The sequence below is a fragment of the Cyprinodon variegatus genome, unplaced genomic scaffold, assembly GCF_000732505.1.
Source record: "Cyprinodon variegatus isolate N-32 unplaced genomic scaffold, C_variegatus-1.0 Scaffold839, whole genome shotgun sequence".
Lineage (NCBI taxonomy): Eukaryota > Metazoa > Chordata > Actinopteri > Cyprinodontiformes > Cyprinodontidae > Cyprinodon > Cyprinodon variegatus.
The window spans coordinates 81,275-96,456 of NW_015151292.1; the positions used below are offsets into that span (position 1 = coordinate 81,275).

At 37.6% G+C, this 15,182-nt stretch overlaps 1 protein-coding gene across 1 annotated transcript in view; it reads right to left on the reverse strand.

The window, feature by feature from the left end:
* Positions 1-2,003: 2,003 nt before the first annotated feature.
* Positions 2,004-15,182, reverse strand: part of LOC107099135 (semaphorin-3A-like) — a 71,535-nt gene continuing 58,356 nt past the window's right edge. Inside the window, exons 10-18 of the mRNA XM_015397138.1 lie at positions 9,515-9,659; positions 9,236-9,325; positions 8,833-8,962; positions 8,657-8,745; positions 7,668-7,709; positions 6,983-7,137; positions 6,464-6,525; positions 5,162-5,304; positions 2,004-4,875 (exon numbers count right to left, since the gene is read on the reverse strand). Coding sequence (XP_015252624.1) covers positions 4,423-4,875; positions 5,162-5,304; positions 6,464-6,525; positions 6,983-7,137; positions 7,668-7,709; positions 8,657-8,745; positions 8,833-8,962; positions 9,236-9,325; positions 9,515-9,659 — 1,309 coding nt within the window. The 3' untranslated portion in view covers positions 2,004-4,422. The remainder of the gene's footprint in view (positions 4,876-5,161; positions 5,305-6,463; positions 6,526-6,982; positions 7,138-7,667; positions 7,710-8,656; positions 8,746-8,832; positions 8,963-9,235; positions 9,326-9,514; positions 9,660-15,182) is intronic.

Below are 15,182 nucleotides of genomic sequence, written 5' to 3' on the forward strand. Positions count from 1 at the left end.
CAAACTATTTTAGAATTAATACATACATTAACCTATATGTCAAAACTTTCTGGCAAAACATTACCTTTTATCTTCTGCACTGACAGTTTTTAACCCTTATATTATGTTAAGGGTCAATTTGACCCATTTCAGTTTTTGTGTTGATCAAAGTACTGGTTATCCTTTTTTTTTCTTCATGAAATTTGGTGACTTTTCCTCATCTGGGGTCATGAACATGTATGTAAAATCTGGCTACTCTGATATGTAGTGAAGTGTCTGTGCAGAGTATGTATACAAATATGATGTTATGGGTCATTTTGACCCGGACACTTTAATGTGGGTAAGTAGCCATTCAGGCAAATAAAAATGGCTCTTTGATGTACTTTACTCTTTTCTTTTGCCTCTGAGACCCAGACCCAGGTGTGGTAAGGGAGGGAACTTTCTTACACTAGTTCTTGTCACTGCTCTCACGTCATCTACATGTATATGAAAAAACTCATCAAAAACTTAGCTCCTGAAGGATTACAGCTCAGTAGTCTTTTTCACAAATTTTGAACTTGGATAGTGATGTAGAGCAAGAGGTTTCTAAGGCAGAGGATATTTCAGAATCAGAAGACAAAGTTATTGTTGACCCACATGATAAATTCTCCTACTATGAGAAGGACTCAGAGGAAGAGTCTTCTATTATCCCCCGAACAGATGAAAGCCCAGGAATGAGGCAATCATCTTCTGCACGAGTGACAACATCACAACACCAGAGTTGATGCAGACTATCATCAGGTAATTTGATAAAAACTCCTGGTCCTACCAGATTTGCAATCACATGAATTGAAGAGATTCAGTCAGCATTGCTCAGAATGCCAATATCATAATATGGGCAACCTGAGGTGCAAAATCCAGCTATGCATGGAATATGCAAGTATACTTAGAAGAAAGCTTAGAAGAATCAGGGAATGTGTTTGATGCTGGAGATGAATGAAGGGCTGCAAGTCATAACATCACTTGTGACAACCTCTATGTCCTACCTGTTTGGAGAAGAACTTCAGAAAAGAAAGCTGACCATGTTGGGAACAGAAGGTTCTTATCATGAATATAATGCAAGCTGATATATCTCTGAGAACAAGAAAGGACTTGAAGGCAAAAATGATCCTGGATTATTACTCAACCAGAGGAGTAGTTGACAATCTGGACAAAGTCACAGCAATATACAGCTGCCAGGGCAAGACTGCCCGCTACCCAACCAACATAAAGTGGAGACGGGTGAAGAGAAGAGGAAAAGATCACAGCTCTGTCCCTCCCGAGAGGACAGTAAAACAAGTACATCTTGTGTGAAATGTATGAATTCCATCTGCAGAAAGCAGTTACATTCTTCCCATCATGTGGAGAACTTTAAAGTCGTTGAATGTTCAAAATATTAGTAACTAGCGAATTTTAAAGCTAAATTTCAAAAAACAAAATTTGTGAAGAGGGAACATTTTAAACCTAAATAAAGTGTGTGAATTAAAACTGTATGGTTTGTCACTTGACTAAATGTTTAAGTAATCTAAAATAAATTGGTTATTGGTTTAACCTGTTTTNTATGAATTCCATCTGCAGAAAGCAGTTACATTCTTCCCATCATGTGGAGAATTTTAAAATTGTTGAATGTTCAAAATATTAGTAACTAGCGAATTTTAAAGGTAAATTTTAAAAAACAAAATTTGTGAAGAGGGAACATTTTAAACCTAAATAAAGTGTGTGAATTAAAACTGTATGGTTTGTCACTTGACTAAATGTTTAAGTAATCTAAAATAATTTGGTTATTGGTTTAACCTGTTTTCTTGACTATTTTGCAGGTATTTACACAGTGCGGGTCAAAATTACCCGCAACATAATGAATGTAATTTTTTTCAACATAATATAAGGGTTAAATCCCTCTTGAATTTCTACTGCCTCAAAGTGAAAGAGATAAACCTCCTAATACCAAGAGGATTGGGAGATTTTTCTAAGAACTTTTCAAAATAATACAAATAAGGTTCCATGGTTGGGAGTGGGAAGGTGTATTAACAGAAGGAAATGGTAACAAATGGACATCAGATATACATACAAAGACAGGCAGAAAATGATGCTTACATGTAAAACAAGAGGGGTCTTTATGACCTGGTTATGAGTTATTACAAACCAAGAAGCTTTAGTCCAACTTAGACTCATAAATACTAAAAAGAAAAGAAAAATCAGATGATGGAAGAAGCTGTGTTTAACACAAGCACATTTAAACATTACATTTTAAGGTTCAGAAAAGTCACAAAAGGCGCTCCAATCTGTCAAGCCAACGTCCAGCAGGCAGCGTTCCTGTTGAGCCCCTTTTCTCAGCTTCTTGGTGGCCCTGCAAAAGCTTCTTTAGCACACTCTGGGCTTTTTATCACTGGCAGATACAAGAAATTACACAATGGAGCTGCAGAACAGGCTCTCAGAAACATGCATGCTATGTACAAAATCTGCCTGTGAAGGCCTCATCAGCTCGTTTTTTCTTGGTAATTTCTTAATCAAACCCAAATGGAAAATCTTTTGAAGTATTCTACAAAGTCCAACACACTGACATTTTCCATGGTTCATTTAACAGAAAGGTTTCATTTCTGTTTTGATTCTTGTTGTCTCATGTCTTGACGTTTTTTCACACATCTTATCATATTCTCCAGATTTATGCAAAATGTGAGTCTGAACAAACTAAACCAGACCCTGGAAATAGAATTGAACACGTTTTTGCTTTCCTCACTTTGTCCTCACATGGCACGAAATTAGCAGCAGCCTGAAATGTTACAGCGCCAAACACTGAGGTAAACACAATAGGAACCTCTTTTTGTAGTGGTTGGTGCAGCTGCAGCACACAGCACCGATATTCTGGGAAAGTTAATCATCAAAGGAGATTTTTGCACTTTTTCCTCTGCCTTGCATCTGTGTGGTAACAGTCAACATGTTATGGTGGAACCACACTTTCTAAAGCTGAACTAACAAAGGTTTCTCTTATGGTGAAGGGTTTGTGAATCTACTGTGGTACACGGTAGTATAAATCTGTTTTTTCTCTAAATTATTTGTTGTATTTTTGTCTTGCTATTCCCAATCTAGGAAAGCATCTTTTATTTATTTTTTTTTTTTTAGTAGGTTATGATATTAACTTTTTTTATTGATTGGTAACTAAGTTTTGTATACCTTAGCAATCAATCACTGATAGGTTTAGAACACAATGCTTGCTTCTGTATCCATAATTGGCAATTGTACTGTAGGTCAAAGAAAAATACGGGGCCATGTTAGGTTAAACTGTAATTCATTCTTTGATGTAAACTAGCTCTAATACTCTATAGGTCTGTCACATTTTTAATCTTTTTACCTAAACAATTGCTTTAGAACATGATTATTTAGGTAAAACATTTTTTAAACTCCTGTAGTTGCAGTTAAGGAGAACAATTGACTCTTGAATCCTACTGATGAATTTAGCATATTTTCTATATGTTCATCCTTGGGTCTGTGCATTGAAATCAATGTAACCACTGATAGATTAAATTATTATAACCATAGTATTAATTCTTTCTAAGCAGCTGTTAGAATACTTGTCTTTGCTGTTGTAGTTTGATAATGTAACTACTGATAAATATTCAGTGAAACTGCTGTGCTTTTAATTGCCCCTCTACTGATTAATCTTTGTAGCACTTGTTACTGTTTTACATATTGGTAACTAATGAACAAGATCTATGTTCATTATGCACAGTCTGCATGTTTGTCTTGCTTTGACTTTAGAATTATCACTGATTCTCCAACATCAGATTCATCAGAAGGATAGATCCTTAAATTTGAGCAAAGACCTTTCTATGATTAGGAAAAACCTCCATTAAACCAAACCTCTTCACACGCTCCGGTGCTCGTTGCTCTTATAAAAGCTGACTGAGACAATTTGAAACCCATTTTACCTTGAAATTAGTGCATGTGGAGTTGGGAATCAAAGGGGAAATGCAAAGCTAAAAGGTTTCCCCTCAAGTTCAAGATCATTTAAGCGGGGTTATGTTTTAAAATGTTGAATTTCTGATTGTGGACAAATTTTCCCTCCACATACATATCATCCTCCTTAGTGTTCTTGTCACAACACAGATTGATCAGGCTGTGCTGCTCGTCCTTCATTCAACATGCTATGCAGCCTATGCTACTCTACTTTTGTATTTTTATTCACAAAGTCATTTATCCAAGCGAAACCGTCCTCTGCTGTCCAAGCCATCCTGTACAAAGTTCGGGTGATTATGTGGCATTGGACTTGACTGATATAATGAGAGGATGCTTTTTTATTTTCGATAAGTGCATGCGCATGACGTAGTCTCTGTATGTACAGTATGTGTGGGTCCTAAAGCATAAGTTAAGTGTGTGCATGTGTAGGTTACACAAAGTGTGTGTGTTTCAGTCAATGAAGATCTGCGTTCAAGCGCTCCTTGGAGCCCTCTGTTGAGGCTTGCTCCTGCTCTTCCTCCCTACAGCGCGACCTCCCCCTCCTCCTCTTCCTCCCCCATGCTTGTGCTTTTCAGCCCTTTCCTTCTCCTTGTGGGCGGCAATCATAAAGCCCCCACGATGACGCTGGCTGCGTGGTGGACGGTATCCCAGGGCCTTGCAGTGCTCGCCCAGGTTTCCAGGGTGAATCAGGGCCATCACATCCTCGTACCAAGGCTGGGTTCCTGCGCCCTGATAGGACGAACCAGACAACGAGGCGAGGACGCGATTGGCAGAGGGGCTCCAGACAGCAAGACGGACGGTGACTGCGGTCCAGTGATAACCGTGCTCCTCCACCTGACAGTGGTAGACGCCACCGTGGGAGAGCTCAGCTCGCCGGATCAGGACCCCCCGCTCTATCACCACCAGCTGGTCACCTGTCAAAACCTGGACAGATGTGAATCCATTAACACTATTCTAGTCGATTGCAGGTTAACTTAATATAATTTATCTTTTGTCTTAATTTTTATTCAAACTAAACCTTTCAGTTATTTTATATTAGTTCAGTTAATCTTAACCAACTGTGTTTTTCTTTTAATCTATTTAATTATCAGATCTATTCAAACCAAACTACTTTATATTGATTACATCACCAAAAATGATATGATATTAAAAATAAGATGACAAAAGGGGATAGATTTGGCCGTGTAAGAGTAAAAAGTGTCGGTTTTACCTGGTTTAATTCGGCACTATTCTCTCCTGCTTGTTTATACCAGGTAACGGCAGCGTGTCTGGATCGAGGCAGACACTCCAGGTAGGTGCTGTTTCCCTCTGCCACCATCATGACCCTCTGCTCTGCCTCCACCTGCAGCACAGCTGCGACAAAGCAAGGGCGCACTTTAAGCATTTGTTCTTTTATTGGGATTTTAATTTTCTCTCCTGAAATGTATTACTAACAACGGATATTCCAAAACAAGAAAATTAAAAACAATCCACTGGACTTTGTTTCCAATTTTGAAGATGCTTCGCTTCCCACCCAAGAAGCTTTTTTAATTCAAAATGTCAGGAATAGCGTTGACTTTGAAGTTTTATACAGTAGCCCAAGAAAGCTTTGTTTTTGTTTTGAAAAAATGCAAATTGAAACAGATGAAACTGCATGTCCAGTGGATTGTTTTTAATTTTCCTTTTTGAATGACTATGTAGTGGATGACTAAGAATCTTCACCAGCGAACAAAGGATATATTGATGTTTTGGTAAAAAAGTGTAAAAAACTTCAGATAAATTATTTATGGCATTGGCATAATTTCATAATGAAGATCTAAGCAAAAACAAACTTTTGAGTGAAGGGAATTCAACTTAAGTTCCACAGAAATAACAATTTTACCCAGTTTACTGAGTCGACTCCAAGCAAAGTAGATTATGCTTTTAAATATGAAAGGTATTTAATCAGTAATCTACAACTTTTTGTGTGGTACAAATATGAGATAGAAACCTAAATCTTTATTGTAAGAATATTCCACCGCATTAAAGATGTTTTTTAAAGCTAAATGTCTTTAGAAAGAACTATATTTTTACAGCTTTTTATTGTCATTACTCTGTCACAAGTACAGAGCAAGGAAATGAACTATCTGCATCTAACCCATCCCCTTGGGAAGCAAAGGGCTGCCACTGTGCAGCGCCCAGGGAGCAGTGTGGGGTTAAGGGTCTTTGCTCAGAGACCCAGAATGGCAGTCTGTGGCAGTGAGGCTTGAACTCAGAACCTCTGGATTCCAAGCACAATGCTCTAACCCCTTCAGTAAATGTGTCCAGAATTGAAACTCATGCAGGAAAAATAAAAACACCCATAAAACACATCCTGATGGATGCATGTAATGCTATGTAATGACCAAACAGGTCATTTTAGTTACATGCATCAATGAATGAGAAATATAACACTTTCCTGAGCCTGTTAATACATATTTTGTACACAGGCTAAAAAAGGAGTTCTGCATAATATCTGAATGGGTAGACATTTAAACTTGGATTTGCTCCTCACCCCCCTGTCGGACACACTGAGTCAGAGGGTCCTCCTCTTCCCCTAAATGACGAGCATTTCTCCTGCAGACAAAAACATGTAACAATTAGATATTGTTTGCTCCAAAAAACAAATAAATTAAAGCAATGATACTGCTTTCCTAATCAAGGTTGGTATGTAAACTTTGTCCTGATGGTGGCACTAGAGAGAGGGTCATACAGTGTTTGAATCTGAGAAAATCAATCAATGCTCATAAAAATCTCAGGTTTGATTAGACTGTCACCATATACATTAAAAGCCTGGAAAACATTTTGTAAAAGGGGCCCTAATGTTTGTCATGTGGAAAAAATGCTTAAAATGTTAGAGCGATCAGTTTCAATGTGAGTAACTTTAAAACTATCAACAGATGGGTTTCTAATTTAATTCAAAATGACTGATTATAGATTGCATACCACGCATTCAACTCAGAAAAGATATTTGATACACGTTAATCAGGTTAGGGTTGTTTGGATTTTAAAAACAGTGCTTTTTCTTTCCTACCGGCGCACGGTGGGCATATATGGGCTGCAGGCATGTCCATCCCAGGTGCAGTAAGGATCCCTTGCCAGGCAGCATTCAGCACAAGCCTGACCATACAGCTCACACTGGTACAGGGCCAGCTGGGACACACCCTCCCTTGAGCCCACAAACAACCACTGTGGGGGATGAGTTGGAAGAAAAGAGAATGGAGGGTTGTGAAAGAAAAGGAAGCAAGGGACAAACAATAAAGAAGCATTAAATTCATTTCAAATGCTGTAGAATAAAATGACATTCATCTCATTTAATGATGAGCAACACACTGAACTCTCACTGCTCGTGTTTACAGGAAGAACATGTTAAATCTTCTTTTTATGATCTAGATGTCCATATCTGTTTTTAAGAAAGCTGCTATGGGGTTGTTTTTTTTCAAGGATCCCAGACTATTTTAATAATGCAAGGTGAAAATATGTCTGTTTGTGTGTGTGTGTGTGTGCAAGTATGTGTGGTATCACTTCATTATGGCACTGACTGAGGTGAGGTAACCATAGCAACTGGTGATGAAGATGTCCTTGGAGACGCAAGGTGGAGAGATGAGTGATAAGTGCGATTCTGTGCATAGAGGTGTGTGTGTGTGAGAGAGAGAGAAAGCAAGAGTCAAGAAGTTTGGAAGTTTGGCAGTGAGTTTGCGTCTTGTTTGTGTCATTACCTTTTTCTTTGACAATGCCATCGCCGTCACGGATGATTTATGCTGTGAAGAGGGAGGAAAGAAAATGAGAGACGTGCTTGTTTTTTAAAGAAAGATAGATAGACAGATAATCAGAAGCAAATTCTCACTTATATTGATTCCTTCTACTTTTTGAGGTATTCTACCATGTTTCACATCTCCTTAAAAAAACAACACCCTTTCAATGGGCACTGGTTTACTGATGTTCAAACTTAACTGAAATTCAGATTAATATCAAATCTTGATCCTCTATTAATCCTAATATTAAATAGCAATCAGTATAAATCATTGTCATTACTATATCAGTGAATCCAAATCAAAATGGCAACAAAGTATAATACTAATCTCATAGGTATACCAGATACTATGTGCTAAGGTTAGCAGAAGTAGTATTAATGTGTTCTTTTTTCTTTTAAAAAAAAATCAGTTGCTTCATATTAAACATTCTTAGGTTTGTGTTTATGTGTGTTTGTTTTTAAGCTGATTTTTATAATATTATCAGATTTTCCTACTGGCCCGTGCCCAGTAGTTGTATTTTGTTTCCATGGGACTTATTAACTGCTTTCCCTTTCACCTGCTGATTATGTTGATAATCCCTTCCTGCCGACCGTAAATTTGATAAAGATGTTTATGGCATTCTATATCTAAAGCATGTGGTATATTGCTATATAAGGCTGGGCAATAACAGAAGGGCTTTTGTAGCCATTACTCTAAAGAAAGCATAGCTGCAACTTGGATCTGGCAGAAATCCTGCATACTTAGCCTTTAAAGTCACAATTTCCATGGTGAGCAATGCAAGATGTGGATTTTAGGTCAGCAGTTTCTATTGTTCTTTTCACTTGCTCATGAAATATATAAATCACATCATTTTGCTTATATTTTGATATGAAAACTTATTAAAAAAGTGTATAAAATATTTAGAATTATGCTAAAATATGCAAGTTTTTTATGTCTGAAAAAGCTCATTGTACCTGAAAAACCTGTAACTGCTCCAGAGTGACCTCCTGACTGTGACCGTGCTCTCTGGGCAGATGGATGGCTTTTAGTACGAGTCCAGAATCTGAGATATTAAATAAAACATTTAATCATATCTAACATGGAAAGGACAATAGGTTTTGAAATGCACCTCTTCCCCTTCGATTTCTACCTGTGCCGATGAACAGGACATCATACGTGCCGTCCACAGCTTCCACCCGGTCCACCAAAAGTTTGCTGAACTTGTAGTGAACACCCACTCTCACTAAAAGTGGCCGCTCACCCAGAGGCAGCACGTGTTCCTAAGACAAAGTTAATTACATTTTAAAAAACTGATCACATAAATTTGAAGCTTTAGGGATTTTTCAGCCAAACTTGTAAATCATTCCTAATATGATAGAAAATGTATGTCATCAGTGATGAGGTGGGGAAAGCTGCTCTAATTCAATTCCTTAATTTTATTTAAGACTGTAGATTAAGATAGAGAGAGAAAAAATTACTTAACTGTGTAAATCGGGGCAGAGTCTAATTACATGAAATGGGTGTAATTTAATAATGGGATAAAGAGGTTGAACCTGCAACAGAGGATGAGTCCTGCTGAAGAAAATCACGTCGTCAGGATACTCTCTGGTCGAGCTGTAGCTTCCATAGGTGCTGCTGGGACACTGAGTAAGGCACAGAAAAAAATACATGAATGTTTACAACTGAAACTGATTTGTAGAGGTTTTTATCTAAAACTTTTTACAAGTAATATTTCCTACAGTAATATTAGGGTAAAATTGTCCTGGATGTTTATCTTAATCCATTTAAAATAAAACAGTGCAATAAAGAGTCAGTAGTGAGAGGAAACTTACAGTTCCTGGCCGTGGATAAGGCACCTTTCCTGTAAACTCAGCCCATTTGTACTGAGGCCCCTCTTTATGCAGAAAGTTGCCCTTAAAAGCTCGAACCACATCCTCCATCCGATAAACACAGACTGCAGAACCATTCAGGATATCACTGAGAACAAAGCAGGAGGTTACTGTCAACAATATTTCCACCTGTTATTCTTCCTTTGACAGCTTGAATAACAGCATCCCTTAAGCCACTGCAGTCGGAAAGTGATGCAAAACAGTTCTGCTCCAGTTTACATCCATCGGATGTATTTGGGACTTTTATAGATTAATTTGAGCTGTTCTTTTACTCGGGGTGGAGTGATGAACAGAAAACTTGAAGCAATTTTCACAGCATGACATAGAAACTTCAATTTAAAGTTAAACCTATACATAAATCAATTGGTTGGCTATTGCATCAATATTCTTAACATTGGTGATACTGCACTTTTAAATTGGGTTGGATTCTGAAAGTTTCCAGTATAGAGAAGTTTATACTTTCCAGAAGCTAAACATTACCCTGATATGGTCATCCTACAACAAATTCCAGTATGTTTAAGATCACTGTCCTGTTGTTTGATGTATGCAAGTCTAAGTAAATCAGGGGCAGAGTTTACCTTGGAGTTTTCAATAAAAATGTGTGATAATTTATGTGGGAAGAGTGTTAATACTTCAAAAGTGAAAAGTGAGGTAAATATTTCGACCTTTGGATTAGCACAGTAGTAAAGTGGAAGTTGAAGAATTTGGAGCTGTTTGATTCGTCATTAATCCATCTGTGTCATAGCAGTCTTCCAAGTATGTTACTTTTCACTGACAGCCAACAATTAATTTGAGTCCTTCTCACAATAAAACATTTCTCAGGTTGGCAGCTGCAAATTGTGCTTGAGTTTTAATTATTTATTTTGGTATACTTTTATGATCAGCCTTATCTGAGCCTGTTGATGTGAAAAACATGCTTGAGTGAGAACCACCTCTAGTTTTTCAGTATTTTTTTTTTTTTTTTCAGTTCATGGCAGGCCTGGGCAATTGTTGATTCTTGGATTGTTCTCTTTTCATCTGGGGATGACAGTGTGGCTAAGATTGTTGGAACTGGGACACAACAGGGTGTTCCAACAGGACAATGACCCTTTAGGCCATATCAAAACTGGCTTTGGAATGGATAATGCAGGCTGGCATTAAGCCTTTGGAAAGCCATGACCTCAATTACACTGAAAATGCGTGAAAATACTTAAAAGCTGGGTTTGTGCCAGGAAATCGACCAAGAGACATGAGCTCCACCGATTTTGTCAAGAGGAATGGCCAAATATTGTGCCAGAAGTATGTCAGCAGCTTCTTGATGGCCATAAAAAGCTTTTAATGAAGCAACTTTCTACATTTAAAAGTCAATCGCATAATTTTGAACCTGTCAGGATTAGAGAAAACATTTACACCAAATTCCTGGTTTTTAAATTCATTGTAATTATGTGTTTTATGTTAATTTCCCATTAAAAAAACATACTAACAAATTATAAAGATACAAAAATCAACATGAGATGCATAAATGAGTTGGAATACATCTCTGACTTGCATTGGATATGAAAAGTAGAGAACATTTTTCATTGCAACTTTTACTGACCTCTCTAACCAAGCAGTCATAATATTTAAAAGTGCTGCTTTGTAAAGTTGGTTCCCACCACGAAATACCAACTGCTGGAGCTACCATGTTCAGTTCTGGAAAATGCTTTCTACAAAGTCTAATTAAAGTAAGAGAAATCTACTAAAGTAGAAACAAGACAGACAGGGAAGCCACATTGTGATGACTCAGAATGGTTTCCCTCAGTTCATTTGGGTGACACATATGCAGTACGTATGCTCTGACGCTTCTGTGGAGGAATCTTTTTTCTTTTCATTCCTCACCACTATTCCTCACCACTGCAACCAGTTGTTCCAACTCTGACACAGATGGATAAACAAAATAAAAGCTGCTATTCAAAGAAAGTGCATTCAAAATAAATTCCCTATTTAGATGCATACAGTTAGAGAGCCACATTTAATTCCCTTTAGAAGATAATTGTTTAAAGAGACTATTTTTAATACTATTACAAGACATTTTTAAAAAGATTTTGTTAAATAAAGTTAGATGTTTATGTAAATTTGAAATGACAGATTCCTAGTTTTCACCCTCAGCTTCATTCTGATGTCAGAAAATGTGAGCAATGAAGAATTTGCCTCATGGGACAAGTTTCCATTCAGGAGTGACCCCTCTTCACCCAACACTTGTGGTTGGGACCCCACCCTGTGCGATGCTTTGGATTTCTGTCCGTTCCCTGCTAAGATTCCACACACACTTTCCAAATCCCCAAAACAGGCCAACACCCTACTCGGCGGTGCCAGAAGAAATGCAGTCATCCATCTGCTGCTACTGTAGAGCTCTGGGGTCTAACTCAGAAACTCTGTTGATTCTGCGGCTGTTTGGTGCCAGCAGCAGTGTGGAGTGAATGAGGGAATTCAGTCTGTCTTAGTTGGCCTCGAGGGTGCTCATTTTTTAAAATATTTTGCTAAGTTTTTCCAATACCATTATTTCAGGCACTGCCTACTCTTTTTTTTTTTATTTCATTGACATCAGCAATTTTCCTTTCCTTCTGCTGCAATTACAGCGACAAGTGTAGAGGTGTGTGTCTCTTCCAGATTTGCACATCCAGCCTTTTTTTTTCGGTCCTTCTTTCCAAGCAACTCAAGTTCAGTCACATTAGAAGTTGAGTGTTGAGGTTTAACCTCAAATTCTTGATTTCATTTAGGTCTGGCTGATTTGTTCTCTCTGAGGTGTGAATGTGCTTTGTCTTAAACTATGTAAGCCTGGCTGTTTGTTTAGGGTCATTCCGTCTATTAAGGTTCTCTTGAAACCTTAAGGGTTTTTTTGTTTCTCAAGTATTTCACTGCATGTAGCTCTAACTACCTTACATGTCTTTGTATAATGAAGTGATCCCTATACCATAATACCGCCACCCCCATGTTTTACCATAGGGATTATGTACACTGTTAGCTAGGGGATCTTTCTTCCACATGCTTGTGTGAGCCGTACATTCCACCAGGCACTGCTTGTGTTTTTAAGTTTCGTAAATAAACATTGAATTGGTGAAGGTCGCAGCTAGATGTTGGCCTGTTGAGAAATCTGCCACCCGAGCTTCTCCAGAGTTACCAAAGGCACTTTGGCTGCTTCTCTTATACCGTGCCCTGCCTCTGGGCTTAGATGGAGCATTGTGACATGGTAGGTTTCTGCCATAATCTCCCATTTTAAAGATTGAACATTGCTTTGTAATATCTCATGAGGTTGTACTGTAGCCTAAACCTTTTTTAAACATTCCCTAACTATAACCCTTGCTTTTCTGCTTTGTTTCTTGGTGTTCATAGTTCTACTGTATGTGTTCACTATTTAATTCTAACAAAACTCTAAAGTTTTCACAAAAGAGCTGGATTCAGAAAGGCAGTTTATATTTACTAGTTAAGTGACTGGATTTCATTTAAGGCACATTTTTACAAGGCATTTTGTCTTTTTAATGAAATTCAGTTGTGCAATTTCTTCTTGCTATGCAGTTAATGTTTTTTTTATGGGTGAAAAATGCAGATTTGAAACAGATTATATCCGTTCACAGATGATGATGATAATAATGTGATGACTAAGGCTTCTTGTTGTTAACACAAATGAATGAACAAGTATTTCATTCATGACTCAGAGTGACATAAGAAAGAACAAGTGGTTTGTAACTGACAGCGTGTGACACCAACATCTGTGTGCCATGCAGCACAGAGTGATATGAGAAACACGCATCCCATCACAGACGCACTGTTCATGGCCAAGCGTCATGTCAGAATGACTGAAGCAGAACAAGGCAGATGTTGTGATTCGCAACTAAAGACGATCACATTATTCTCTTCCTTCAAGCTGTACAAAAAAAATTTAATTGTGAAATGTAATGAAAATCTTTAAATGCAAAGTGTCCCTTTGCAATCTGTTGGATCAAAATTTTGCAATTGAACTATAGAAATGTATACCTTTTGATGTCAGGGATGTTTAAAGTGCTATCTGGTATGTGCAGATAGTACTCAGGGCTCACCGATTTAAAAAAAAAAGCATTATTCCCTTCACTTTAATCTGTAGTTTCATTTCAAACCTAAATAATTTTGAATAACATTTTTCAAAATTGTTCTAAACTATTTTATAATTAACCTTGAAGGCATGGTGAGAACCTGAGACAACTGACGTTAAAAACTGCAATATAATTAATATATGTGTAAAAAAATAAACATATAAAACTAAATAATCAGTACAGCCCTAGTGGGTCAGCTGTATCTGAAAAATATATTTCTACACAGCTGTAGATGAATCCAGAAATATCACCAAAGTTAAATATGAATAAAGCCAAAATAAAGAATTATATTTCTTTTTTTCTGTGCTTTCTAGTCTAATGTAAATTGGCTTTGGAGTGTGGGCATTATAAGCTTCTTGCTTCTGCCAATACACCCTTTTTTCAGACTGTTTTAATTTATGTTATATGGACATATACTGTCTTTATTATATACTTGTATGTCTGAAATAAACAAACTTGAAACTTGATATTGAAGAAAAGCTGCAGGAATGGATGTTAAAGTGTCTGTGATAATGATGCTGCTATCAGGATAAGAGAGGTCTGTGATTATTCCAGCAGGGTAAATCCCACACCTTATTCTGCATGGCTGTGATTTCAAACACAAAATGCATATGCTTGACTGGCCTCCCTGCAGCTCACACCTGTTTTCCACCGAAAATGCAATGAAGTTAATTGGGGGGAAACCGACCACAGCAGCTGAGATCTTATCAAGAACAAAAAAGGCGTACTGTTGCAAAAGTGTAACCGATTCAATCCTTAAAGACAGAATGAATTAGAATCCTAATCACAAGGAGGGTTTGCTCATAAAAAATCTAATATGTTTAAACTTCTTCCTCGTTACTGCAAAGTCAGAGACGGAAAATTTCTGTTGGTCATGGGTGTGCTACATATTTGGGGTATAAACCTGCAGGTCTACCTTCCTCCAGTTGTCTCACAGATTTGGGACGCCAAGAAACTAATCTGAGGTCCAAAAATGAATCAGTAAAAGAGATACAAATAAATAACCCTACTGTGTTTATATTCAATAACTGATATGTCAGTAAACACAAACATACTTTCATAAATAAAAATAAATCAGGGAAAATAACTAGATGCTCTTCCTGTTTGACTTAGACCACCAAGAGGAGATATTTAAAAAAAATTATGAGGATGTGCATGACCAGCAGAAATGACAGAACAGGACCCCAGTCTGGTTATCAACTGGAAAACACATCTCAATGCCAATGATAGAAGGTAAGGAGTTCCAGTAATTAGGTGTATTACTCCTCAGTGAATGCAGGGGGGAACCTGGGGATGGATAGACACATTAACACCTCATTGACAGCCATGCTAGTGCAGCTCTAATCAGTTGATGAAGGATAAGCTGGGCCAGATAGAAAGGTTTTCAATTTATAGGCCGAAATTCACAATGGTCACAGGCTATGGTCACTGGCTATGGATAATGCCCAAATAACCAATAGGCATAGGTTTGTTTAACTGGATGGATGGATGGATGGATGGATGGATGGATGGATGGATGGATG